Below are 26749 nucleotides of genomic sequence, written 5' to 3' on the forward strand. Positions count from 1 at the left end.
AGTCAATTTCCATAGCTAGTGTCTCAGTATACCAGGGTACATGCAGTTCTTGTTGACCCCTTCATGTTTTATTATCATGGGTTTGTATATAAGGTTATTATGATTATGATTATTATTATTACTGAGCAGTCAGCCCTGCTGGTGTGCTCAGATTTGCCCAAATACATGCAACACAATTACAATAATGATTGTAGTCCGGTTCTAAAAATGTCAGCATCTGCAACTTCAATAAGATCTACTGGTAAAGAGTTCCAATCATTAGTTTTTGAAAAATAACTATTTTGGTGTGCTGTGGTAGATACATGTGGTAAGATGTAGTGCAGTGGATGGTACTGTCTTGTGGATTGTGATGTTGGTAGGTAGCATGGAGGAATTGTAAGTGATATCTGTTGGTAAAAAACTTTGTGTAATGTTTGTAGTCGAGATAATTTGCGGCGAGTCTGGAGAGTTGGCCATGATAGCTGATTTAACATTGAGGTGACAGAACTAAGTCTACCATAATCACTCATTACCCAACGTGCTGCTCTTCGTTGTACTTTTTCTAGCTCTGCAATATCTCCAGTTTGGTGAGGGTCCCAGACGTCAGATGCATATTCTAGTTGTGGCCTGACCATTGTTAGACAAGCAGATTCTTTAACTTGTTTTGAGCATTTGTTTAAATTGCGTTTCAGGTTAGCTATACAATGCACTGCAATTCTTCAAAGAATAACACCACAAAATGTGTATAGTGACTTTATCATATCAACATTTCTAGCAACTCTACTATAGCCGGCGCCCTACCTTTTGAAGATGCATGTGCTGTCCTCCATGCAGTTATAGCCTACTGAGCTATGTAGATAGCAAAGTCATGTATGATTGATCATAGAAACAGCCAAAAATACTGTGTAGTCAGCTTAGATGATCAACCACAGTGAAGCTTCTTCTATGATTTGTTTTTTAATGACTATAAGATATGGGCAGTCCCAAAGGCTGGATATGTAACAACTTTAAACAGGCTGTAGCTAGAACCAAGTTTCCTACAGACACCCCTGTACAGACCTTCAGCACTTGTGCTGTAAAGCCTTAAATAAATAAATAAAAATATTCATTGCTTTTTATAACTTTTTATTATTATTAGCACTTTACAGTGACCAGCAGTGAAGGTCTGACAGCTTCTAATGACATTCAGCCCATTACATAATAAGCTACCCGGTACTGTATATACGAATACGTAGTATAGTAATAGTGGTAGCTACTTACGGCCTGACCGGCTAACACTGTAAACTAATCCATTACACACACATTAACAGTACTTGTGCCAGTCGGCACCTCCGAAACCACGTGATTCAGATTCCACACTCAAATCAGTGCCGCGGATTCTTGTGCTATAATTTAATTAGCGGGTGTGTCTCGTAGATACTGCCTAGACCGAACAGTCGGAGGTGAATTGTTTTTAGGCAGCCACGCGCTATGGCATGTAAGTTAGTGTAGCTATATTCATACTGTATTACTAGAGTGAAATATAGAGGTTTTCGTGGATGAACTACGCCCGCGGCGCCTTTAATTCAAAATGTTCATTAGTCGTTGATGAACTTTTCAGACAGAGCCGGCCTTACCCGGCATTAGGCTCAGTATAGGCAAACTGCTGCCAGGGCTAAGGGATCCCCAAAGCTATAAGTATAGGGCCTCAGACTTCATAATAACTCAGTGAAATGACGACAGCACCTTGAGTCTGCTCACTGTCCGGCGAACTGAGCAACAAAAGCCTGAATATTTGCAGCTGCTTGCAGAGTTGGACCGTTTGAATATCGCTAATTATTACAGTAATGTGGAAGTTAGTGTCTTGGGTCACTACCTTCCTGATTCAGTCAATGCACTTAAAGATGTAGTTTTTTCATGGATCAAGATTTATTGTTTTCAAAAGCCAGTGTTAGAGCTGTTTTGAATGAAATGGCTGGGGCATCAATTTCTGCATCTCAGAAGATCTTTTTTGGGAGGAACCATTAACAACTATTTAATACTTAAAAATGAAAGACTGCTCTATTAGAGAGTTTTAAGATTGTTTTGTCATAAATCATAAATAGTTGTACTGAGAGCTAATTGATGTGTGCAGACAGCTTTATTGATCAACCAGTAGCTTATCTAACTAATGAAATCCATACAAGTGCAAATTATATTCATATGGTTATAGGTGTCATTTAGTCTGGACTATGTCGCCACTATTATCTTAAACAAGATTCATAGTTGCAATGAATTCATTAGCCCATATGGTACTGCTAATAATACTCTAAACGTCAAAGCCTACAATTATTCTTTGAAGGATTGCTGTGCGCTGTAACAAAAATAAATCTAAAAATGGGTGACTGCTTTATTAGAGTAACTCAAATAATTGTGCTCATAGCAGTAGCAGTTATACACTTACAATAACTTTTTTTGCTTTGACGCATTGAGTGGTTAGATGGCTGTTTATCTAGCTAATGAAATCCCTACAATTGTAAACTATATTCACACCGCTACTGGCGTCTGACATGTTTGACTTCTATAATGTGATTCATTATTAAGGGAAGTTTATTAGTCCCTATGATGTATATAGCACTGTACTAAGTGTTTCTGCTTAAAAGTAGTCTTGAAATACTCTGTATAGTACCAAAATCCATAATGACTGTATTCACTGACTCTAATAGAGCATTCACCAAATTCGCAAAATTGTTATGTTATGCTGTAAAGAATGGACTATTGACCCAGACTGATTGAACTAGATTTTGCATGTAGTTACCTTATAGGGCTTTTTCTTATTGTATGTATGTATGTACGTATGCATGTAGTTACACTTTTTCTTTCCTTGCCATGCCCACAACTGACTACTGTGTAGATCAGATCTGTGGTCGCATGTTAGTCCGAGGATTCACATACTTGTCTCTTTTTTGTTGTACACATTCATCATAATCATGATGGTCTTCTCTCTATGCAAACAGCCAAATTAGCTCAGTACGCAAGTAAATACTGTTTGTTTTATCTGCATGCCTATACCACTGTACCAGTTAGCTAGAGACGTTGTATGTTATGGTAAGTACTTATAGCTAGGTACGTATTTGCAGACCACAGTAATGTATGACTAGCTTTTATCCAACACTTAGCTAGCTACACATGAGTAGTCTTCGGTCCAACAGTGTGTTGCTTTCTGTCAATTGAGAGGTCCCTTATGCACTACTAGGCTTCAGGATATTGAGGCCGGCCCTGATTTAATATTTACATATCCTTGCAGATTAAACTATATCACAGAGATGACTTTCTCCACAATTCACAATTCAAGCTTGTAGGTTTCCCATTGATTGCACCTCTGCTCAAACAATCGATAAATGGTGCGTAGACTTCCCATGAATCCAGACAACCTTAGAGGCACAAGGCCATAGAGGATTTGCAGAAACGGTAAAGTGGACAACTGCTTCATGTTTTCTTTGGAGCTTATAAATTGTAGAAATGCTCTTATACTGGGCTGCGGACGTCAAGTTACGTACAGATGCCAACTAACTCAGTGTCAGTCTGGTGTTGTTTAGGTGATGCAAGACTACAATTGTAGGATAGGTATAGAATATCACTTTAATATGTGCAAAATTGGATTTGTCTGTTCTGTTATTGCTATTGTTGTTGTTGTTGTTGTTGTTGTTGTTGTTGTTGTGACTTATGATGTGCTTGTGAGTAGCTATTTTTTCCCCTGGGCTACCCTCAAGGCATTGTTGTCATGTTATTGACAGCTGCATATTACAGCAGGATGTCAGAATCAAGGTGACCCTTGCTTGTATCAGAAGTTGCCCTTGAAAGTAGCTGTTTAGTAGTGATCTGTTGTGGCTATTGTAGTTTTAAATACTAGAGGCAAAGTGGCAGTCTCCTTTTACAGGCAAGTTAATTCACATCTACTCATATAGATAAAATGTAATTTCAGTTTCCTGAGTAGCACAACATAGGCAAATCAGCTGTGCTGCCTGTCTAGTAATTAATAATAAAGAATAAAGTTTACATTCTTAGCTACACCTAGTAATTTTCCTATTAATCTCTTCATAATTATATTTTCATATCAATTTCGTTTACAGTGTGACAAACAACCGTCTAAGTGGGTAAGGAATTGGCATAGATCCCTTGTTTGTGCCTTGAGCAGCTTCTTGATCTTTTTCATGCACTTTGTTGACTCCTCGGTGACTGTTCTATTAGAGAATCTCAGCCACACACAATTCTACACTTGTTGTTTTTAATCTGCAAATCTTTAGCTGTTTCCTCTGATTGGATTTTTTAAACCACAAGAGGTTTGTGCTACAATGATTAAAAAGTGCTTTACCTTTTAGCTGCAGCATCTTTTCGAGTGACTCTTACAAATAGAAAGTTGAATTCTTTTGCTCCCAATAATATTTTTTGTTTTACTAAACTTGAAGCCATACCAACCTTACAAGTTGGTTTTGTAATATCTGGCTATTTGATGCCTAGCTAGCTACACGTGACTTCTCTCAACTTTACTTAAACAATAACTAATCAAACAATAGCATACATACAATAGATATAGATCAGCTACAGCAATGGAACAATATGAAACCTTTACGACAAACCATAATACATTAGGAACTATACAGCTACTAACAACTACATATAATATAACATCCAACCACATATTACCACAGGTTTGTGCCAAATATAAGAGAAGTGAAAGAATCATGCAGTATACAAAGACAATTCTTACAATACTGCACAATGTTCACCCAATGAAAGCAAATGAATACTCTACACAATATTCATAAAATATCTATAATATCTTTCCTCTGTGGCTGACCACTTTCCATATCTAGGATTCAAATATATCGAGCAGTCACTTACTCTAATGTAACAGTCAGATGCACTCTAATAAACAGTTAACTCTCTCTAATGCATAATTTTGATTTTGAAAAATCATGATGTTGGGAGTAACAGGCTTGTCTGAGCTTTGAGCACTAGTCTAAAGCATAAAAGGCTGGCTTACAAGATGACCCTTGAGATCGCACAAGGTAAATAGTTATGTGCATGTAGCCAGTTCACTATTCAGTTGATTATTAATTACTTATTAAATTGTTTTGCAGTTAGTGAGTTGAGGGTGTTACAGGACTACTATGACAAACTAATCAATGTATTGAAAGTGCAGGGAGACAACTTATTTTCACATTTTGTGTCCAACAAAATAGTCACTCTGACAGATTATGATGACAGTAGTGAGATATTCCATTCTCCAAGGGTGAAGGCTACATGGCTTGTGCAAAAAGTGGCTGGCCATCTGGCAGCTGGGTACTCCATGTCATTTCACAAGATGTTGCTGATAATGCAAGAACATGGAGATGTGGTTTGTGAGGCTCTATCAAATGACATTGAAACACATCTATCAGAATTGCAAAAGATTTCCATTTCAGGTACAACATTTATAGTATGCTGATTGTGTAACATTATGATGTATACATATTTCAGATAAGAGCTGTGTAGACAGTGATGGCATTGTTGATTTCTCAGTGTTTAATCATCATGAGGCATTTACCAAACTTATAAGTGTCATAAAGAGATTTTTTGAACAAGTTGATTTTTCTACCATCCAGCAAGCATGTTTGTTGCATATCACAAATCCTGATGGGCTGCAGTATTCTGGTCAGGCTAAACTTGTCCGTAAAATAATGGAATCATCACAGCTAAAAGACCTTCTCTTGATTCTTGCTGGCTCTGATTACTGGAATTGGCTTGATACTCATCTATTAGAAGCAATGGTAAATGCTACTGATATTGGTGAAGCTAAACAGACACTTGAAAACTATCACAAGCATATCTCCACATTAAGTCTTGATAAAGTATTTCACAACATTCCCGTATGCTTGTTTTCATTCAGTGACTATGATACTATAGAAGAAAAGTTTGACAAACATAAGAATGAATTGACTGTTGGAGACATTAGAAAATATCAGTTCCAACTTGAAAAGTTAAGTAGAACTGCAAGTATTAAGTTACGAAAAATCAAGACAGGATGTTTGGAATTTCTTTGGTTGATCCCTAAGCAGCAGGTTATGCAGGCATATACTTCTACACTGGCTAGCCATCTTGATCTTTACTTTGCCACTGAAATCATGTACCTCAGAATTGGAAGTTATCCTACAATCTTCTCTCCAAAGTATGCAAGTGTTAAAGAGATCTCTTCAGGTAGTAGCAGCCATTGTAATGACATTATGTATAGTGAAAGTATAGATGTGGGTTTAATTTACGAATGGCTCAGGGCATGAAATGCCTGCATGCTATTCAGCATTACATGAGGAAGGTGAAGTTGAATATCAACATGTGGCTGTTATATCCTGTAATTGTGCTCATTACATGTTGATATGGAAACGGAGCCTTCTGAAATGTAATTTAATGTGTGGTTTATGTGCTCCAATACTTATTGATGTACATAATTATACATACAGGTATGTGTGTGTATTGTAATATACAAAAGTGTGTGTGTGTATGTGTGTGTGTGTGTGTGTGTGTGTATGCATCCATCTTTAAGTCATATTATGTATTGACATTTTAAAGCATTCCAATCTAAACATTGTTACTACAAAATGAAAGGATTAATTGATCATTTACTCTACCACATTGACGATGAAATGATCTTATCCACAATGTATTCTCATGGGTTACTAACCAATGAAAACAGGAGAATTATTTTGAATGCACCAAATGGCTGGCAAATGAGATGGTTGCTGCTCCAATCTGTTATACATTTGAGCTCACTGGCAGTATTGACATTTTCTCAACTATTGCAACAAAGCCAACCAAAAACATCTCATCAGCTTTTCAGAGGTATGTATGTTAGCAATTTAACTTACAGTAATTTCACAGATTGTTTTTTTAGTCATTCCTGGGCTATCCATCAGTACTGATAACAGGTTACAACTTGTTTCTGACATACCTGAAGTTAGTGTCCCTACTAGTAATCACTACTTTGACCCATCAGTGGTGTACACTGAGTTTCTCTATCTTACTGATAAAGTGAGAGAACTGCTACAGTCATGTGATCCAGAAGTGTTGATGGAAACATGTAGAAATCTGATGGCCAGTGATGTACACAAAATCAATCTCTTCTCTGATGAATTTGTGGAGAAATTGAGCAGATATACCAGTGTTCGGTCACTGGTGTGGGAGTTGACCTCCTACTCAACATGGAGTGATCACTCAGTTCTAAGAAAACTGGCTAGTTCTTGTGAAGAAGCCATCAAACTATTGGATACATTTGACTCCAGGCTTGATCCTCTTCAGTCACTTGTGTCATATGATGTGCCATCGTGTTTGCTTTCCAATATGGTGCCATCTGAACACAGTATATACACACTGCTTGCTGTTAAGATTGACAAAGAATATGCACAATCTTCTCTCCAGTTTGTATACAACACACGATCTCTACTAATGGACAAGTGTGACATCACACAACATTGTTTTCAGTTACTAGCAGTAAAATGCAATCCTACTGTAATCTACTGGGCTGTTCCAAAGTGCATGGCAGTACATATTAAAGCTATAGTTGTAGAGAGTAGAGAGGAGTTTCATGCAAAGGGTATTTTAGAATTGTCAATATACCAAGTGCCCTCATCAGAAACATCATCAGGTTATGGCATCCGTGTGGAGCTGTCTCCTTTGTTTACCTTGGTTAACAACAACATGAAGGTAGTAACATACATATGTAGTAATAGTTTCATGCTGGTGTACTAGCTTTGTGTATTGGGGATGTAGGATGGGGAGTTTCCAAGGGTTTTAGGAATCCCCCCTCTTTGAAATTCAGGAATTTCACTAAAGTGAGTGAGCAACGGCATGTAGTACAACGGCATGTAGTACAATGGCATGTAGTACAACACAACAACCTATAGTAACATTCACCTCTCAAGGAAAGTTCTACAGATGGGACATGAGCCCCTCTGGAACTTTAAAAATCAATACTCTAATAGAGCAGTCAACTATACTCTAATAGAGCATTCATATGAATATCCATGCATTTGTTAATGTGAGAAGGAATCTTGAGAATTTCAGGGTTTTTATTGTGGTTACTAGACCAGACATTGTAACATTATATAGGTGGGTAATGCAAGAGCTCATACTGCTAGTCTACAGCTTTTTAGTTCTGTGAATAGATAGACCTCATATCATACACTCGGGTGTACAAGCACATCCTAGATACACATAGTTGTAGTTAGAAACAAAATAATGTTTTGATTGTTTACTACAAGTTTTTCCAGTTTTGTCAGTGGGTACATGTCTGTAGCTACAGTATATCTAATCAAAAACAGCCAAGCTGTAAAAAAAGGTGCGGCCCCCAAAAAGGCCATGGTGAAAAAAGATGTGAAATCTAAGGTGGCGGCCAAGAAATGGCTGTGATGGTAGGTTAATGGTTACATTTTAATAACGACAATTCAGGTGAATTTTGTGCCACTTGGTCTTGGCACCAAATTCACCTGAATTGTCGTTATTAAAATGTAACCATTAACCTACCATCACAGCCATTTCTTGGCCGCCACCTTAGATTTCACATCTTTTTTCACCATGACCTTTTTGGGGGCCGCACCTTTTTTTACAGCTTGGCTGTTTTTGATTAGATATCACTTCTTTTTGTATTTGTATACTGCAAAGCCAGCCTATGGCTGGCTTTGGGGCTTTTTTAATCCATGTGTTTTTTTCTTTACCACAGGAAGAAGAAGAAAAGAACTTAAAGAAGATTTGTAACACTTCAATTAATTTTGATTTTATTAGTAATTATACAAATTATATACATATATTTATTACACGCCCATTATTCCCCACAGGATATTTTTTTGCAGCTGATCTCTCTACTGGGTGACTTGAAATGTAGCTGAACTATATACAGGATGGTTTCTTTGTAGCTGAACTCTCATAGCTGGTCTCTCTACAGGGTGATTTGTTTGCAGCTAAACTCTCTACATGGTGGTTTCTTTGTAGCTGAACTCTCTACATGATGGTTTCTTTGTAGCTGAACTCTCTATAAGGTGACTTCGTCTAGCTGAACTCTCTACAGGGTGATTTTTTTGTAGCTGAACTTTCTACAGGGTGATTTGTTTGCAGCTGAACTCTCTACATGATGGTTTCTTTGTAGCTGAACTCTCTACAAGGTGACTTCGTCCAGCTGATCTCTCTACGGGGTGATTTGTTTCTAGCTGAACTCTCTACAGGTGATTTGTTTGCAGCTAAACTCTCTACATGGTGGTTTCTTTGTAGCTGAACTCCCTACATGATGGTTTCTTTGTAGCTGAACTCTCTACAAGGTAACTTCTTCTCTACAGGGTGATTGTTGTAGTTGAATTCTCTACAAGGTGGTTTGTTTGAGGCTGAACTCTCTACATGGCGGTTTCTTTGTAGCTGAACTCTCTACAGAGTGATTTGTTTGCAGCTGAACCCTCTACATGATGGTTTCTTTGTAACTGAACACTCTACAAGGTGACTTCTTCTAGCTGAATGACAGATCTTTCTACAGGGTGAATTGTTTGTAGCTGAACTATTTACAAGGTAACTTCTTCTAGCTGATCTCTCTACAGGGTGATTTGTTTGTAACTGAACTCTCTACATGATGGTTTCTTTGTAGCTGAACTCTCTACAAGGTGACTTCTTCTAGCTGATCCCTCTACAGGGGGATTTATTTGTAGCTGAACTCTCTACAAGTGATTTATTTGCAGCTGAACTCTTTATGTGGTGGTTTCTTTGTAGCTGAACTCTCTACAAGGTGACCTCTTCTAGCTGATCTCTCTACAGGGTGATTTGTTTCTAGCTGAAATCTCTACAGGTAATTTTTGCAGCTAAACACTCTACATGGTGGTTTCTTTGTAGCTGAACTCTGTACATGATGGTTTCTTTGTAGCTGAACTCTTTACAAGGTGACTTCTTCTAGCTGATCTTTCTACTGGGTAATTTGTTTGCAGCTGAACTCTCTACATGGTGGTTTCTTTGTTGCTGAACTCTCTACAAGGTGAATTCCTTTACCCGATCTCTCTACAGGGTAATTTGTTTGTAACTGAGCTCTGTACAAGGTGCGTTTTTGTGGGTGATCTCACTGCAGGTTGATTTGTTTGTAGCTGAACTCACTAAAGGGTGATTTGCTTGTAGCTGAACTCCTTGCATTGTGTCTAGTCAATCTCTCTACAGTGTAATTTGTTTGTAGCTGAACTGTCTATAAGGTGATTTGTTTGTAGCTGATCTCTCTGCAGGTTGATTTGTTTTAGCTGAACTCTCTACAGGGGGATTTACTTGTAGCTGAACTCCTTACATTGTGTCTAGTTTCTAGCTGATCTCTTTACAGCGTGATTTGTTTGTAGCTGATCTTTCTACAAGTTAATTTGTGTGTAGCTGATCTTTCTACAGGTTGATTTGTTTGTTGCTGATCACTCTAAAAGTTGATTTGTTTGTTGCTGATCACTCTAAAAGTTGATTTGTTTGTAGCTGAACTCTCTGCACAGTGTTTTGTTTGTAGCTGACCTCTCTTCAGGGTGATTTGTTTCTCTCTACAGGGTGATTTTTTGTAGCTGACCTCTCTTCAGGGTGATTTGTTTCTAGCTGATTGCTCTACAGGTTGATTGGTTTGTAGATGAACTCTCTACAGGGTAATTTGCTTGTAGCTGAACTCCTTACATTGTGTCTAGTTTGTAGCTTATCTCTCTACAGGGTGATTTGTTTGTAGCTGATCTCTATACAAGTTGATTTGTGTGTAGCTGATCTCTCTGCAGGGTGATTTGTTTGTAGCCCATCTCTCTACAGTGTAATTTGTTTGTAGCTGAACTATCTATAAAGTGATTTGTTTGTAGCTGATCTCTCTGCAGATTGATTTGTTTTAGCTGAACTCTCTACAGGGTGATTTGTTTCTAGCTTATCTCTCTACAGGTTGATTTGTGTGTAACTGATCTCTCTACAAGCTGATTTGTTTGTAGCTGATCTCTCTGCAGGTTGATTTGTTTCTAGATAATCTCTCTACAGGTTGATTTGTTTGTTGCTGATCGTTCTAAAGGTTGATTTGTTTGTAGCTGAACTCTCTGCAAAGTGTTTTGCTTGTAGTTGATCTCTCTACAAGATGATTTTTTGTAGCTGACCTCTCTTCAGGGTGATTTGTTTCTAGCTGATCGCTCTACAGGTTGGTTTGTTTTAGCTGAACTCTCTACAGGGTGATTGCTTGTAGCTGAACTCCTTACATTGTGTCTAGTTTCTAGCTAATGTCTCTACAGGGTGATTTTTTTATAGCTGATCTCTCTACAAGTTGATTTGTGTGTAGCTGATCTCTCTACAGGGTAATTTGTTTGTAGCTGAACTCTCTATAAGATGATTTGTTTGTAGCTGATCTCTCTGCAGGTTGATTTGTTTGTAGCTGATCTCTCTACAGGGTAATTTGTTTGTAGCTGAACTCTCTATAAGGTGATTTGTTTGTAGCTGATCTCTCTGCAGGTTGATTTGTTTTAGCTGAACTCTCTACAGGGTGATTGCTTGTAGCTGAACTCCTTACATTGTGTCTAGTGTCTAGTTGATGTCTCTACAGGGTGATTTTTTGTAGCTGAACTCTCTACAGGGTGATTTGTTTCTAGCTTATCTCTCTACAGGTAGATTTGTGTTGATTTGTTCATTGCTGATCGCTCTAAAGGTTGATTTGTTGTAGCTGAACACTCTGCAAAGTGTTTTATTTGTAGCTGATCTCTCTACAGGGTAATTTGTTTGTAGCTGAACTCTCTCCACAGTGACTTGTGTGTAGCTGAATTCTGTGTAGCTGAATTCTCTAGAGAGTGACTTAATTGTAGCTGAATTCTCTACAGGGTGCATGACTTGTTTATAGCTGAATTTTCTTCAGTGTGACTTGTAATGTTCTGAATCTCTATAGTGATATATTTGCTTAACTCTCCACATGGTGACTTGCTTCTTGCTGAACTGTCTATAAGATTAACTGTTTGCAGCTGAACTCCCTACAGAATAACTTGTGATGTAATAAAATTCTATAATGGGGTAAATAAATTAGCCGAATGCTCTATTAGGGTGACTGTTCTATTAGAGTATCTCGATCTCGCATTTGCTACACGGAGTTGGCTTTAGAATCATAACTCAGTGGTTTGTAATCCGATTCTTCTGTACTACTGCAAGGACTTTCTATGAAGATTATTCCAGCTATACACTGATTTTCAGCTCATTGCTCTAAGCGGTTTGCCTAGTAGGCGTGAAAACTAATACTTTTTTTATTCGTAAAAATCGATCGCGTAATTGTGACACAGGTTGGGTTTTGTGTCATATCTCCATGATCTTTATCTCGATTCCTTTCAAACCACCAAAAGGCACTCCTACGATGGTTACTCCATCTACATAGCAATTTTCAACTCATTCCATGGAGCGGTTTACCCTGTAGGCGTGACAACAAATCGATCTTGTTTTACGCGAATAATCGGTCATAACTCCTGAACCATTCATCGAATTTATACCAAATTTGATGCTAGGATTTGCCGTTGGACTCCCTTTCTGTGTACCAAATTTCATGGCGATCGGAGTACGCGTTTGCTTGTTATAGCAATTTTTGCAAGTGTGCGAAAAGACGAAGAAGAAGAAAAAAAAAAACGAAGAAAAAAAACGAAACTTTGGCAGCTCGTATCTCGGAAATGGCTTGAACGATTTCCTTCAAATTTGGAATGTAGACTCCCCTGGTTGGCGGACAACTGTGTAGCAAATTTGGTTACAATCGGATAAGTGATCACTGAGATACAAAGGTGTGAAAATGACGTTTTCGTTCTTCCTGTCAATATACTCACGGGTGTGGCGCGCCGGCTTCTTGGGCCGCACGACACACTACCGTGTGTCTTGATGTATAGCTTTACTTGCTAGCTGTTTATCAGTGGTTGTACAAATATGCATATAACTGATTCACTATTACATTATGTGCTAATTTTTAATCCATGAAATTTAGTAATCTGTTGAGTTTTATTTTAAGATTTCTTAGCAGCTGGGGATTCCCTCTGCTTTAACTTAGTGTTGCTCCTAAAAAATTCTTGCTGTGCCTGTGTCTGATTATGTAGCACTATAAGCATATGCAACGTAGTATGATTCATTTAATATCCTTGTGTACAAGTGTTCAGCATTACCAAGCACACACTGCAATATGCTATATTGCTATTTGTATAATGTTCTGTACATTTATGCTTTGGTGGGAGCAGAGTGCATGTAGAAGCTATCATCTTATTTAGATTCTAGCACTGTATATTTTGTTTGTTCATTATTTATAGGAACAAGCTGAGGTATCCTCATCAACTGAATTGCTGCAACGTGTAAGAATACTATTTATTAACATTTGTATTTGCTATTTTATCATTTCCAGGTTAGTGAACAAAGAAATTATCTACAGTCTGAACTAGAAAAGGAAAGGGAAACTAAGGAAAAATTTCGTATAGCCGCTGAAGAATTAGAAGCAGTAAGCAAACATTTACAGGAAGAGTTTAACATAATGAAGGAAGAGGTTGAGGTGAAGACTATTGGTAAACTAGTAGACCTGCAAAGCAAACTTAACAGTCACAGAAATGAGCTTGAGAATACTATCAGCCAGTTAATTCCAGGCAGCAAAGTAAGGGATAGTTCAATTGCAATTGGAGTTTTATGTACACGCTAGTAGGGGTCATAACAATGAATAGTGCTTACAGTAGAACCTCTCTCATCTTACCTGGAGCTCCATTATCTGGGCACCTACGATGTCTGGACAGCATAAATAAGTCACATGGCTTGCAGCCTATTGACAATGACAATACATTACAGCCCTGGGGAGTAATAAAGAATGCTCTGTGACTTCCTCCTTTGCACCTGCATAGCACTATCTATAGCTAGCACTAACTATATCATTGTTTACTTGTATTTAAGTCAGTTTTACTTTTAATTAGCATAATATCTTAGTTATGAACATTTGTGAGATATGGACAGTAGTAGGTTCCTAGCATGGGAGATCATTATCAGAAGTGCAAATGACTCCTACTTTACCAGCATGACAAAAGGAGGGATTGTATAATGCGCTTTCGGGTGTTGGTTTTTATGAGCACTTTTTATTGTATTGGTTCCTAGTAGCTTGTAAAAGTATTTTCTTTTGAACTTTTTTTGTAAAATTAGTGAACTTCTATATAACACTGGATCAAAGGGAAGAATGGCGCCAGACGTATGAGGCTACAATATGACAAATGCACACTCACAAATAACTAATAAGCAATGTAGTTACAGTATTGTACTTAGTTTTGACTATGTTATGCCTGTTACGTACAGACTGTTAGCCTTACACATGGAGAATGATACAGTACATGAAGCTAGCTTAGAATCAATCTGCTTACTTCGACTGTTGGAGGCATGGTGCAAAAAGTACAGACAATTTCCTTTTTTATTTTTTCAACACACAAAACCATTGATGTTCTACTGTAAATTGATACCTTGCTCTGTCAGCAAAAAGAAATGGTACTCAAAGAAGCTCAAGAATAAAGGTAAGCATGTATTGTGTGTACTGTGGTATGCCATATTCGATCTCTTGGGCTGGGGCAATGTCAAACAGTGAAAATTCCAAATCCATAGCCTTAGCTATTATTGAGTAAGGTATTAAGCTTGATTATGCCTAACCAATACCTTGAAATGTATTGTGAGCCTGGTTTCTGGTCATTTTTGTGGGAAAATGAGCCATTTTTTTTCCAGAGAAAAATAGGATGGTAAAAGCAATGAGCAAAATGTTGGCAAAATAGGTGAGTTTTTTGAGAAGTGGATGCTAATGAACAGATGCATAACACATAATGCACAAAAAGATAAAGTCTAATAGAACAGTCACACAAAGTATTAACTCAGCAAATATGCAGCTTCTTTCTGTTGGAAGGACACCTAGAGATTGAGATACTCTAATAGAGTAGTTCTTATATATTATGAAATACTCTAATAAAACAGTCACACATGCTTGTGAGCTTAAATACTACAATAAATATTTATTAATTCTCAGCAATCTAGGTAAAGTTTGAGCAAAATGTTGAGCAAAATAGGCTAGATAAAAAGAATTACTAGAAAGAAAAATAGAAGCAAAATAGGTTCATCCCTAGAAAATGCAACCTTCCATGATTCCTACTATACTCGGTATGTATTCACCTGAGTCCCCACTAATATGTGTTCACTCTGAACGGTTTTGTACTGGAACAATCATAATTGTTGTAGACATATTTGCGCTCCTGAATCATCTATACTAAATGTATTGGATATTTTTAAAGCCTTATAACTAACTTGTTCTTGCCCATATCAAAGCACTTTTTTGACTATTAGTTCTGGCATTTAAAGGACTTCATAGCGCTACTAAATGTTTGAGCAACTGGCAGAGTTATTAATAAGAAATGAGGGCTCAGGTGAATGCTAACTGACTAATACACTACTGTGTGATACTTATTAAGTATTGGCTACTATTTCTTTTGTAGTTACCTAAAACTGGTGAAACTACTGTGCTGAAAGTTACCACTCTACAGGAAACTTTACAGTTATTTGAATCTGAGATTGATAATTTGGGGGTATGCTATTACAAAATGTGTAGATAATATTACAATTATAATTTTTAGAAATTGAATAAGCATCTTCAGAATATTCAAGTGGAGGATATAGAAACAGATGAACAACCACGTAAGGTAAAGAAATATGTGTTTGTGCATCAGCATAAAGACATGCAGGTCTGTTATTTACTAACAGGTATATGTTCTAGTTAATATTGTGATAATTTTATGTAATTATAAGGTTAACAAACAAATAACCCAGGTGATTACAACTTTTGAAGTCACTGTCACTACAAGCTAACTACTTTTTATTCAAGTGGTGACTCTCAATACCTAAATGTAGTGATAGTTTTACTGTGCATACTTCCCCTGTAAAACTTACTGATGTGGTGATTTCCATAACACACATTGCTTCAATAATGATTTCTATGCAGGCACTAACTTTTTTGAATGAAATGTTTCTATTAGCTATATCATAATCATGGCAGCCCTTAAAATTGTCCCATTTTATCCCTAGAAGCTGAAAACTTCATGACAAAAGTACAGTCACCAAGGGGACATTAAGTGCTGTAAGACATTTATGGGCTTCTGCATTCAACCATTCCTAAAAATTCCCACTCTTATTGATCGTTAAGTAGAAGCTGGGAAATAATTGGATATGGTAGGGTGTGTATGTGTGTGTGCGTACACATACAGAGACATACACACAGACATGCAAAGCAAAGTAAAGCCTTTGGCTGCCATGCTAGTGTGGTCACGCCTGTGCAGCGAACCAGCGCTGGGACACCTGTGCACTACTCAGGTGCTATGTAGCACAAGCAAATCTTCCTGACTAGTGACTCACACAGGTCACTAGACCCCATACACACAGACACAGATACAAAGACACACACATATGCACATCATTACAACTGCATGTAATGTTTTGGAAAATGTGATTGAAATTTTTTCACGGCTAGTGTAATACAAATCATGCATGCATACAGTATGGAAAATCAGATCTGTTTTACATAAAGTTTCATATGCAAATACCATGTACATTTTAGGTTTCAGTAGAGGAGGAGCTCTGGTATTATCATGACATTTCACGTGTTGATGCAACTCAATTGTTGAAGGTAGATGGTGATTATTTGGTTCGATATACTGAAGCAAAGCAATGCCATGTGATTACTACACAATGGGAGGGAATTGACAGACATTTTGTTATACAGAAATTAAATGATAAAGTATGCAAATATATTTCTATAGTATGCTATATTCATTTGATATTATAGGACGGTCAAAAATATTGCTTTGTAGACAAACTGGCTTTTCCTAGTATTTCTGAGCTTCTCACTCACTATGTTCTTAATCAAATTCCTATTACTAAACGTAACCAGGTTTTGCTGAGAAGGCCAATTTGTAAACAAACTGTTTCACAACATTGCCCAAATCTTAACATATCATTTCACAATATTATATTCAACGGACAACCACTTAGCAAGGGAGTTCTTGGAGAAATGTATTCAGGAATTCTGAGAGATTCTGGAAATCGAGTGTGCGTCAAGAAATGTTTCTCTGGTGTTGTTTATAGAAAGCAGCTGTGTTTGAAAGAAATTGAACTTCACAAACAGCTTGATCATAACAATATCATCAAACTATTAGGAGTATGTAGCAATGTGGATACATTGTATGTTGTAATGGAGCTAATGCCTGGGGGAAACTTCCTCCATTACCTGCAAAAAGAGGGAGTCAACCAAACTTTGTATCAGCTGCTGAAATTTTCTCTTGATGCTGCCCAAGGAATGGCATACCTTGCATCATGCAACATCATTCATCGAGACTTGGCTGCCAGAAATTGTATGATTGGTGAACAGTACCAGGTTCTGAAGATTTCAGATTTTAGATTAAGCAGAGAAGCAAAAGAAGGCTTTTTGCCGCTGACATCTGATGAAAGATACATTCCTATTAAGTGGACTGCTCCTGAGGTACGTCCACAGATAGTTTAGCATGTGTACTTCAATGAATAAAAAAAACTTTATTGGTTAATTTTCTTGCCTCTGAGACAGTTAAGTAAATTTACATGCTTATGAATGTACAGTAAGTACATATACATGATTATGTTCCTTTTAGATTAGTTACTTGTTCGGCAGAGCCTACTGTATGTGTGGTCATTTGTGTTTGTGATTGTTTCAGGTGCTTAACTACTATCAGTATACAAGTGCTAGTGACACATGGAGTTATGGAATTCTGCTTTATGAAATATTCTCCCACGGACTACCACCTTATCCTGGAATGAATAATATGGTAAAGGCTGACATGTTACTCCAGTAAACTGACATCTAATCCAAAACAGCCAAGCTGTAAAAAAAGTGTGCGGCCCTCAGAAAGGCTATGGTGAAAAAAGATGTGAAATCCAAGGTGGCGGCCAAGAAATGGCTGTGATGGTAGGTTAATGGTAAAAATTTTAATAACGACAATTCAGGTGAATTTTTGTGTCGCTTCACAAAATTTACCTGAATTGTCATTATTAAAATTTTTACCATTAACCTACCATCACAGCCATTTCTTGGCCGCCACCTTGGATTTCACATCTTTTTTCACCATAGCCTTTCTGAGGGCCGCACACTTTTTTTACAGCTTGGCTGTTTTGGATTAGATTTCATTTCTTTTTGTATTTGTATACCCCAAAGCCGGCCTATGGCCAGCTTTGGGAATTTTTTAACCTATGTTGTTTTTCTTTACTACAGGAAGAAGAAAAGATGAAGTAGATGTACTTTAAATATTTTATCAGTAAATGTACAAATTATATATATGTGACTGGATTAGCGAAAAGGGGTCTTCCACACACATCCAATTTATGAACTTTGGCAGTTCATAATGTCAGATAGGAAAATAGTATTGCCTTGAAATTTGGACAGTGATGAGTAACAACATAGGTTAATGCATGAACAAAATTTCAGGTTAGTATCGTCTTTGCGCACAAAGGTATGGTCATTCAAGTTCATAGAATTGGATGTGTGTGGAAGACCCTTTTTCGTAAATCCGGTCACATATAATACATATGTGACCGGATTTGCGAAAAGGGGCCTTCCACACATCCAATTTGCCAACTTTGACAATTGATAACTTCAATTGGAAAGAGCTATTTCCTTGAAATTTGGGCAGTGGTGATTTCTTTGCAGCTGAACTCTCTACATGATGGTTTCTTTGTAGCTGAACTCTCTACAAGGTAATTTCTTCTAGCTGATCTCTCTACAGGGTGATTTGTTTGTAGCTGAACTATCTACAAGGTAACTTCTTCTAGCTGATCTCTCTACAGGGTGATTTGTTTGTAGCTGAATTCTGTACAGGTGATTTGTTTGCAGCTGAGCTCTTTACGGTTTCTTTGTAGCTGAACTCTCTACAAAGTAACTTCTTCTAATTGATCTTTCTACAGGGTGATTTGTTTGTAGCTGAACTATCTACAAGGTAATTTCTTCTAGCTGATCTCTCTACAGGGTGATTTGTTTGTAGCTGAATTCTGTACAGGTGATTTGTTTGCAGCTGAGCTCTTTACAGAATGGTTTCTTTGTAGCTGAACTCTCTACAAGGTAATTTCTTCTAGCTGATCTCTCTACAGGGAGATTTTTTTGTAGCTGAACTCTCTACAAGGTAACTTTTCTAGCTGATGTCTCTACAAGGTGGCTAGTTTGTAGCTGAACTCTCTACATGGTGGTTTCTTTGTAACTGAAATTTCTAAAAGGTGACTTCTTCTAGCTGATCTTTCAATAGGATGATTTGTTTGTAGCTTCACTCTCTACAAGGTAATTTCTTCTAGCTGATCTCTCTACAGGGAGATTTGTTTGCAGCTGAACTATCTACAAGGTAACTTCTTCTAGCTTATCTCTCTACAGGGAGATTTGTTTGTAGCTGAACTCTCTACAGGTGATTTGTTTGAAGCTGAAATTTCTAAATGATGGTTTCTTTGTAGCTGAACTCTCTAAAAGGTAACTTCTTATAACTGATCTTTCTACAGGGAAATTTGTTTCTGGCAGAATTTTCTACAGGGTGATTTCTTTGCAGCTGAACTCTCTACATGGTGGTTTCTTTGTAGCTGAACTCTCTACAAGGTAATTTCTTCTAGCTGATCTCTCTACAGGGAGATTTGTTTGTAGCTGAACTATCTACAAGGTAACTTCTTCTAGCTGATCTCTCTGCAGGGTGATTTGTTCATAGCTGAATTCTGTACAGGTGATTTGTTTGCAGCTGAGCTCTTTACAAAATGGTTTCTTTGGAGCTGAACTCTCTACAAGGTAACTTCTTCTAACTGATCTTTATACAGGGCAATTTGTTTGTGGCAGAATTTTATACAGGGTGATTTCTTTGCAGCTGAACTCTCTACATGGTGGTTTCTTTGTAGCTGAACTCTCTACAAGGTAATTTCTTCTAGCTGATCTCTCTACAGGGAGATCTGTTTGTAGCTGAACTATCTACAAGGTAACTTCTTCTAACTGATCTTTCTACAGGGCAATTTGCTTGTGGCAGAATTTTATACAGGGTGATTTCTTTGCAGCTGAACTCTCTACGTGGTGGTTTCTTTGTAGCTGAACTCTCACCAAAGTAATTTCTTCTAGCTGATCTCTCTACGGGTACTGATGAAAGCCGGAATGGAACGGAATGGAATCAATAGGGGGCGTGCGCCAAGTTAAAAAATCGTTTTAAACAGATTGTGTACTGTTTCCAACTTTCACACAATAACTAGAATTGTGCTAGAATTAGTTAGCTTCTGCTATCAACATGCTAGAAAACATTTGCTTGATGGCTCTATTTAATGCCCACTGCAAGAATGCATTGTACAATCGTCTAAGCTGAACAACGATCATCTAGCTAAGCTGTTAACCTATTTTTTGTAAGCACTGTTAATATAACATACTGCAGTTTGCGAACTCTCGTAAATCGCTGCCAGTAATGGTAGAATTATAGTCGCTTCAGATAACCAGCGACACATGTAGCGTAAGTGACCGATTATCGAACAAGGTTTATACTTTACTTTATAAATATTTCGAGGAAAGTAGTATCAACTTCGAATTTTCACCAGGAGGTAGCGCCTTTCTTGTAGAATACCTCACGTAAGTTTGAGCAATAGAATCCGATTAGTGTCCGTGTTATGAGTGGATTTTGTCATTCCGTAAAATATGAATTATCGAACACCGATACCTATTATCGAACGCCCATTAATTTGCGTTAATCAATTATTGAACGTTTTGCACCTTTTCTACTGTGGTGATTTCAGTGCAACCTACACACTCTTAATTATTATACCAACGTGTTATCTGAAGTACCATGATACTGTAACTGAAGTGTAGTTTTGATACAAGCATGCACTTGTGTGTTACAATGGAAAATCGTTTAGTGTAAAATGCGTACAGTGAAAAATCAGCACATTACGACCAATAACACAGTATTATTATCCTTGTTTACAACAACCCCTTCTGTACAGTCTTCGTGGATACATCTTTTACTCAGGAAAACGACAAACAGTCAGCCCATTCCCGCCGCCAAAGTCATGCTCGAGTTGTACTTCTTTCACGGCGATTCCTGTGTTCTTTTTCTTCATTTCTTCGTCAGTGGTGATGAGTATCAAGACTGCTGTGATGTCCACACATAAACTCTAAAGGATGGAAAGCTCATTAAGAATAGGCTACACTATTGGAATTCTCCATTTAAACACCTTACGAGTATGTGGAATAATATTGTAAACTTCCGAATACGTTACGTGATTTTTATGTTCGATAATAGGTACCGTTCGATAATAGGTCACTTACGCTACAGAAAGGTTTGAATACCGCTACAACATGAAAATACTACAGTAGTTTACCTCTTGAAATGGTAAGGAAGTACTTCTAAAACAGGATTAAACTAAACTGGCTGGATTTTATTTACACACACCTTACCATGTGGTGGGCATTTAATAGAACTTTCGAGCGAACGATTACTAGCATGCCTATAAACAGAAACAAACTAATTCTATCATAATTCTAGTTATTGTGTGACAGTTGGAAATAGCGCACAATCTGTTCTAAACGATTTTTAACGTGGCGCGCGCCCCGATCAATTCCATTCCGTTCCGTTCCATTCCGGCTTTCATCAGTACCCTCTCTCTACAGGGTGATTTGTTTGTAGCTGAACTCTCTACAAGGTAACATCTTCTGGCTGATGTCTCTACAAAGTCACTAGTTTGTAGCTGAGCTCTCTACATGGTGGTTTCTTTGTAACTGAACTCTCTACAAGGTGACCTCTTCTAGCTAATCTTTCTACAGGGTGATTTGTTTGAAGCTGAACTCTCTACAAGGTAACTTCTTCTAGCTGATCTCTCTACAGGGAGATTTGTTTGTAGCTGAACTCTCTACATGATGGTTTCTTTGTAGCTGAACTCTCTACAAGGTAACTTCTTCTAGCTAATCTCTCTACAGGGAGATTTGTTTGTAGCTGAACTCTCTACATGATGGTTTCTTTGTAGCTGAACTCTCTGCAAGGTAACTTCTTCTATTGATCTCTCCACAGGTCGATTTGTTTGTAGCTGAACTCTCTACATGGTGGTTTCTTTGTAGCTGAACTCTATACAAGGTGATTTTTTCTAGCTGAACTATCCATTTCCATAGTTGCATGAACTCCCTACAAGGTAACTTCTTCTAGCTGATCTCTCTACAGGGTGACTTGTGTGTAGCTGATCTCTATACAGGTTTCTTGTTTCTAGCTGATCTCTTGAATTCTCTTCAGGGTGACTGCTCTATTAGGATGACTGCTCTATTAGAGTATCTCGATCTCGCACTTGCTGCACCAAGTTGGATTTCGTGTTATAACTCCGTGGCTTTAAGTCTGATTCTTCTACACCATTGATGAGCCTTTCTAAGATGATTACTCCATCTGTACAACGATTTTCAAAGCATTACCCTAAGCGGTTTATCTGGTAGGCGTGGCAAGCAGTCGATATTTTTATTAGCTAATCTCGATTGCGTAATTGTTACACACTGTTGGTTTTTTCGTTGTATCTTCCTGTTTTTTAGCTCGATTTCTTTCAAACCACAAAAGGTTTGAGGTTCAATAGTTAACCTGTTCACCCACCGATTTTCAGCTTCTTCCCATACGCGGTTTACCCTGTAGGCGTGACAACATATTGGTGTTAATTTTCGTGAATAATCGCTCATAACTCTTTGCCTGTTTATTGTATTCCAGCCAAAGTTGGTACCGAGATGCGCCTTTATATCCCCCTTCTGTGTGCCAAATTTCAAGGCAATCGGATATGGCGTTCGAGTTTTATAGCAATTTTTGTAAGTGAGCGACAAGAAAAAGAAAAATAAGAAGAAAAAATAAACGAAGAAACTGAGCCAATTTTTGAAGTCGCATATCTCGGGAACGCGCGAAGCGATTTCGCTCAAATTTGGAATGTGGAGTGCTGCAGTTTGAGGGAATGTCCACAGCAAAAATCGTCTTGTTTCATCAAGGAAGCACAGAGCTACGGAGGTGCGAAAATTGCGTTTTCTTTCTTCCTGTCAATATACTCACGGGTGTTACGCGCCGGCTTCTTGGGCCGCACGACACACTACCGTGTGTCTTGATCTTAAAATATATGATCTGTTTATACTAAACTGATGATTTGGGCACAATTTCATTCGTAGACGGAGTTGGGGGTAACTAGCTAGTTTTGTAACTAAGTTACGTAACTAGTTACTTTACAAGTAACTAGTAATATAACTAGTTACTTACTTTGTAACTAGTAACTTGTAACAAGGAGTAACTGTCTGAAAAGTAACTAAGTTATGGTAGTACCTAATTACCATAGTTACATTGTAACTGTGGGTACTTATGCTTTAAAAGCAAGAGCACTTCAATTTTTGTGCTGCAGCCACATTAAGTAGACACATTCTGTGTACTGTTCTACAAGATTCCACTTGAGGCCTTGAGTAACAGATGTAACAGTTGATACTGAGCTGAAAGGCCACAGAATCATCATTTTCAGAGAGTACACATATGTATAGTTCTCTTCTTTCCTTGCTAGAAGCATATCTGGGAAAAATCATCATGTTACAAAAGTTAACAAACAAGCCACAATTTATTTTTTATTTATTAAAGTAACTAGATACTTAGTTACCTTTTAAAAGTAACTGTAACTAAGTTACATGGGATTAAAAAAAATTACTTTTCTGAAGAAACTGCCCCAACTGTGTTCGTAGATAAGCAGTATTTTGTACTTAATAGAAGTGCCATTTTTACAGAAAACAGAGCCATTTTTGGCCACTGTGAGTATCTGCAGCACAAGAAGCAGGCTTTAAATTTTTTGGTATCTATGGCTGTATACAGCATTATATAGTTATACTACTCTATTCAAAATTTAAACTCCTGAGTGCTATAACATCCAGATACAAACTTATTTCATTGTGTTGTATGTATAGTTCCCCATCAAATAATTGATTTGCAAGTTATTCACAAGCTATGGCTGTTTTTCTAAGTAATAGTTAGACTACAGACCACAGAGGTCTATGTAATTTAGTAAACCGAAGGTCCTGTGTGTCGTAATGCCTGAGCAAAGAGAAGGCATCTCTACAGAGTCTGAGGGTTACTAGACCCCTAGTAGTCTAAAGTCTACCCTATTTAGACCTATTCGCTGTACCTTGACACTGTTGACAGCTGCTTGTAACAGAGAAATTTAGTGTTAATTACTTTTGTAGAAACAAACCCACTACACCACCCATAACTGTTGTTACCAGTTCTCAGATGGTTATGCATAGTAAATGCTACCAGTGTTAGTGTATGTGTCATAAACATGAAAAGGGTATATATATATATATATATATTGTGACAAGTTCTGTAATATCTAGAATTAGACCCTTTTGAAAGATTTGTGGTGAAATTTGGAGGGTTACTTAGACCCTTTTCATGTTTACTTATTATATTGTACACATATACACTTGTCTGTACCCTTATGTTTGTACAAGTTACTTTTTTTGCCACTCAGCTCAGAATACATACAATGCAATGCACTATACAGTTAAGAATTAGATTCAGAAATACAGTACATTTTATATACTAATATACAATAATTATATACTAATATACAATAAAACATTATAATTGTACTGATGTTTTTCATTTACAGCAAGCTCGACAATATATTGAACAAGGTCATAGGATGGAAGCACCTGAGAACACCCCTAAATCACTCTACAATGAAGTCATGAGAAAATGCTGGATCTATGAACCAGAAAGGAGACCAAAATTTGGTCAGGTTGTCACCATACTAAAAGATATCCAAATTTCATTATAGATAGCTTAAAGGCATGTGTTGTATTTACTTGTGTTGATTTACAGGCTGCATATATGCACTACTTAATACTTTTAGTTCAACCATATTTTTGTGTACAGTATAGTGTAGATACAATGATGCTAAAGGTATAACACATCATTGTTAGTAACTGGTTTAATACAAAGTGACATTAAACTTTAAGTTATGTTTGTAATTGGAGCCCCGGCCAGGTATCTGTTGGTATTAATGTCAAAATACTATAGTCTAAAAGGTTACTTTGATGCAGTTAGTTAAAATTCATTGTGTTTGGTGGAAGTATAGCACAATCATTTTGTGGTACATCAAGTGTGCTGCATGTATAATGATTGAATTTGACTATCTGAGATTATACAGCAAAGTTTTGAACAAATTTTTATTTTGTAGACTAGAAAATAGCTATCACTTTATGACCTTAAATAAAGTGACAGCATGGTGTGTCCAGTTGTTTATTTAGATATAGTCAAAAAGTTAGCTACATCAAGAGGTTTACATTTATTCTGGCTGCAACACTATGAAGCAGAAATAATTGGAGCTAGATTAGGCATCTAATTACTGTAATTGTGGAACTACACTGTATCATACAGTGTAGTTTGTACTGTGGGATCATTATGGAGGTCTGGGCAGAAATATCACTCAAAAACCAGCCTCGTAATTATTTCCTTCACAACATGGCAGCTAGTATTGGTTAGGCATAATCAAACCCAAACACGCCTCTGGAGTGACCCCAAAAACTTCCAACTATGAAATATTTAAATTTCTATTTGACTAAACTTTGTACCAACTACCTACAGTAAGTAACTAACTAACTGATGCCTAACTAAGTAACTAACTAACCACCTAACTGACGTGAAAAAGATGTGAAATCCAAGGTGGCAGCCAAGAAATGGCTGTGATGGCAAGTTATTGGTAAAAATTTTAATAATGACAATTCAGGTGAATTCGGTGCAAAAATCAAGTGGCACCAATTTCACCTGAATTGTCGTTATTAAAATTTTTACCATGTAGTAGCAAATTGAGACCTTCTAGGAACAAACCCATGCTGATTAAGTATTGTCAGAGTATCCTTTACAATGGATTCATATATTTTAACAACAATTATTATATAACAATTAACAACAATTATGTTAGCCAAACAATTTTCCAATCATCTACTTTCTAAAGGATTTGTTAAAAGGATAGACAGTGGGACACATAACCAATCTGCACACTGTTTGAAAACCTCCACTGGCCATCCATCTGGTCCAGGTGCACATTCCTCACCAGTTTTAAGAGAAACTAATTTTTCAAACACAATGGATGGATTTATGGTAATACCGGATAATATTAATGTCATCACTTTTGTCCATGTTAAAGGTTGGTGCTGCATGCATTTGGGTACTCATTTTTAAAAATACTGGAAAAAAACTTGTTAAGTGCATTGGATTGAGATATAAAGTTTGCCAACAATTCCTTCAATATTCCCTGAATGTGTCCTCATTTTCTTGCATAATTCCATTATACTTTTGGGTTTTCCTTAACATTATTAGCAATCTGTCTCTTAAACTGCTTAATTATGCAGGTTTTGTGTAAGAGGTATACACAAGGCATTACGAGCTTGAGTATAAGCTATATTACCAGTAGAAGATTGTGATCTGGTATATCTTTTCCATAAATGGTTTCTTTGTTCTTTAAAGCTTTAGTTTCTCTAGTAATGTAAAGGTTGTTTTTTTTTCCTTGGGACTGACAAAGAATTGCATTCTTTTAGTAATCAATCACACCAGAAAAGTGATCCCTAGCACTATTGATATCAAGGTCACTCAGAATATAGTGTACATTGATGTAGCTATACTCATGTTATTTCTTGTTTGCAAACAAATCAACAGCAGCACTGTGGCCTGGGGACTTTGCTTGCTACTGACATTTTAGTAGGGGTTTCCTGAAACCTTTC

General features: G+C 37.2%; 1 protein-coding gene across 1 annotated transcript; it reads left to right on the top strand.

Annotated features, from left to right (window-relative positions):
- The first annotated feature begins 1369 nt into the window (after window positions 1-1369).
- Window positions 1370-24966, top strand: LOC136255853 (uncharacterized). Its single transcript, XM_066048743.1, has 13 exons — window positions 1370-1456; window positions 5082-5405; window positions 5461-6177; window positions 6547-6816; window positions 6869-7677; window positions 13257-13298; window positions 13349-13591; window positions 15450-15539; window positions 15588-15653; window positions 16565-16744; window positions 16793-17485; window positions 17694-17804; window positions 24637-24966. The coding sequence occupies exons 1-13, from the start codon at window positions 1450-1452 to the stop codon at window positions 24802-24804; spliced, it is 3720 nt and encodes a 1239-aa protein (XP_065904815.1). The 5' UTR covers window positions 1370-1449; the 3' UTR covers window positions 24805-24966.
- Window positions 24967-26749: the final 1783 nt, after the last annotated feature.

This window comes from Dysidea avara, chromosome 5 (assembly GCF_963678975.1).
Source record: "Dysidea avara chromosome 5, odDysAvar1.4, whole genome shotgun sequence".
In the NCBI taxonomy this organism is placed as follows: Eukaryota; Metazoa; Porifera; class Demospongiae; order Dictyoceratida; family Dysideidae; genus Dysidea; species Dysidea avara.

Excerpts from the sequence above, each read along its gene's own strand:
- LOC136255853 (XM_066048743.1), top strand. Across the intron at positions 15,540-15,587 it reads CTGAGATTGATAATTTGGGG|AAATTGAATAAGCATCTTCA; the intron begins GTATGCTATTAC and ends TATAATTTTTAG. Across the intron at positions 15,654-16,564 it reads CAGATGAACAACCACGTAAG|GTTTCAGTAGAGGAGGAGCT; the intron begins GTAAAGAAATAT and ends TGTACATTTTAG.